This window comes from Verticillium alfalfae, genomic scaffold, assembly GCF_000150825.1.
Source record: "Verticillium alfalfae VaMs.102 supercont1.3 genomic scaffold, whole genome shotgun sequence".
Taxonomy (NCBI): Eukaryota; Fungi; Ascomycota; class Sordariomycetes; order Glomerellales; family Plectosphaerellaceae; genus Verticillium; species Verticillium alfalfae.
In genome coordinates, this window is record NW_003315036.1 from 1,774,653 (window position 1) to 1,776,478 (window position 1,826).

The 1,826-nt window shown below is 61.7% G+C and overlaps 2 protein-coding genes across 2 annotated transcripts; both read right to left on the reverse strand.

The window, feature by feature from the left end:
- Positions 1–32: 32 nt before the first annotated feature.
- On the reverse strand, positions 33–125 carry VDBG_03041 (conserved hypothetical protein; the record flags this gene model as incomplete). Its single annotated transcript, XM_003006856.1, has 1 exon — positions 33–125. The coding sequence occupies one exon, from the start codon at positions 123–125 to the stop codon at positions 33–35; it is 93 nt and encodes a 30-aa protein (XP_003006902.1).
- A 737-nt stretch (positions 126–862) lies between these two features.
- On the reverse strand, positions 863–1,111 carry VDBG_03042 (conserved hypothetical protein; the record flags this gene model as incomplete). Its single annotated transcript, XM_003006857.1, has 1 exon — positions 863–1,111. One exon carries the CDS (start codon positions 1,109–1,111, stop codon positions 863–865), a length of 249 nt encoding a protein of 82 aa, XP_003006903.1.
- Between the last annotated feature and the right edge of the window lie 715 nt (positions 1,112–1,826).

Sequence of the window (1,826 nt, forward strand, 5' to 3'; positions counted from 1 at the left end):
ACAGGTGGGGCCACAGTTCTTGAGCTCAGTGGTCATGTATCCACTGGGCGCGAGAGGAGGCCGCTGTCCGTACGGATTTTCGCCCGTGTGCTCAAGCCCGAGCCGGCGCGGTTGGCGGGATCCATTGGAGGACGTCTCTGCCGGGCTGCGTGCCACAGGAATGACTCCGGTCCAGTCGTGCTTCATGGGCACGTGATGGAACTGAGCAGTGTCCTGGGCTCCATTGAGGCCGTTCTGGATCTTGGGGAAGTTGCGGTTGGAGTCGAGTAAAAAGTCGAGGCCGAGCTTCTCAGGGCCGAGATCCAGGTTGTGCCGGAGGTTGTGGCGCTGCTGGTTCAGCATCTTGCCCCGTGCTTGCTGGTCTGCCGAGTCGACGTGCCAGTTGGGATGGTGGTCGACAGAGCCTGGAGAGTGGGCGCTCCCAGGAGTGGACGAAGTGTGGACGGAAACGGGAGGGTTTGCATGCTGCGCAGGAGCATAACTCTGAGCCGTCGGCGAGCTGTATGTCTGCTCCGGTGGTGGCGGGCCGGATGGCGAGGTCAGGAGAGGCTGGATCAACGACATCATGGTCGCCAGGCGTCGTTTGATATCGGCATTCTCAGCCTCTACAGCCTCCTTGGCTCGGACGGCGGCTTGAAGATCTTGGTACGGCTGCTGGGATGTGAGCTCCTGGATCTTTTTCTCCAGGTTCTCAATCTGGTTCTTGGTCCGCTCACGGATAGCCCTTTGAGCTTCTCGATCTAATTCATACGTAGAAACACAGGTCAGCTGCCGTCGCAGGATGGTTTGGGGGGGGGTGTTCTGCGCAACAGGGGCGCCCAAATAAAAGGCAACCAAAGACCTGCAAAAAGGCCACCTGGCATTACCGTTGGCTTGCTTCTTGGCCCACTTGGCCGGGGTCCGGTTGGCCCCGCCCGAGAACCAGGTCCAATTTCGGCGCTTTTTTGGCCGAGTCCGCCTGGGGGCCGCCGGGGTCCTCGGCATCGGGACTGGCGGCGGAGGGGCTGGGCCCGTCGACCGGCGCGGTGCGCTTGTGGCTAGGGAGGGAGGTCAAGTTGGAGAGTCGCTGACGAGGCCACAGAAGCGGCAGAGCTGGGCTGGCTCGCTGCATCGGATGCCATCGAGGCATTCCCAATGGGAGGAACCGACCAGAAGAACGAAAGAGAGGAAGCAGGGCCAGGGTTTGGGGCGGGCGATCTGGCTTGGCTAACAGCCAAGCTGGCAGGATGGGCGAGCAACAGACACACAGGCCGGGCCGAGGTGAAAGGTGGAGTGATCGGTCCTCTGTCTATCTCTCTCCAAGACGGCCCATGTATTATCGGTCGAGATCCGTGGTGGGTATGCTGGGTGGTCGCGGACCGGTGGGTAGAGCCGCCGCAGCGGGGACGTTTGTGTGGGTAATGCCAGCGCAAAAGACCCAGGCTAGAGGGCCGAGGAGGATCTTTTCGTCCGGCCTTTCACTGCTTTTCGCCTCAGCCGTTGGACGCCTGTTCCCCTCCCACGCCCACTCCTGCTCCTACTCCGGCCGGTGCCTGGGTCACTCGTCTGCCGGTCCCCCACTTGTTATCGGTCTCGCACAAGAAAGGAGCGAGACTGTTCGGATCGATCGGGGTTGGTTCGTGGTCCGCCGTTCGTGGTTCGTTCGTACAAGGGTAGGGGCGCAGTGTGCGTGTGATGGGCTGACAGACGCTGGTCTGCGCATCTGCGCTGAGGCGAGAAGGGAAAAGCGAACAAGTTCTGGCCTGCTGCGGGTGGGGGGCTGGCCTATGAGAGAGCGTCTGATGAATCAGGGCGGCTGAGTCCCATTCGTTCTCAGCCTTGTCGCC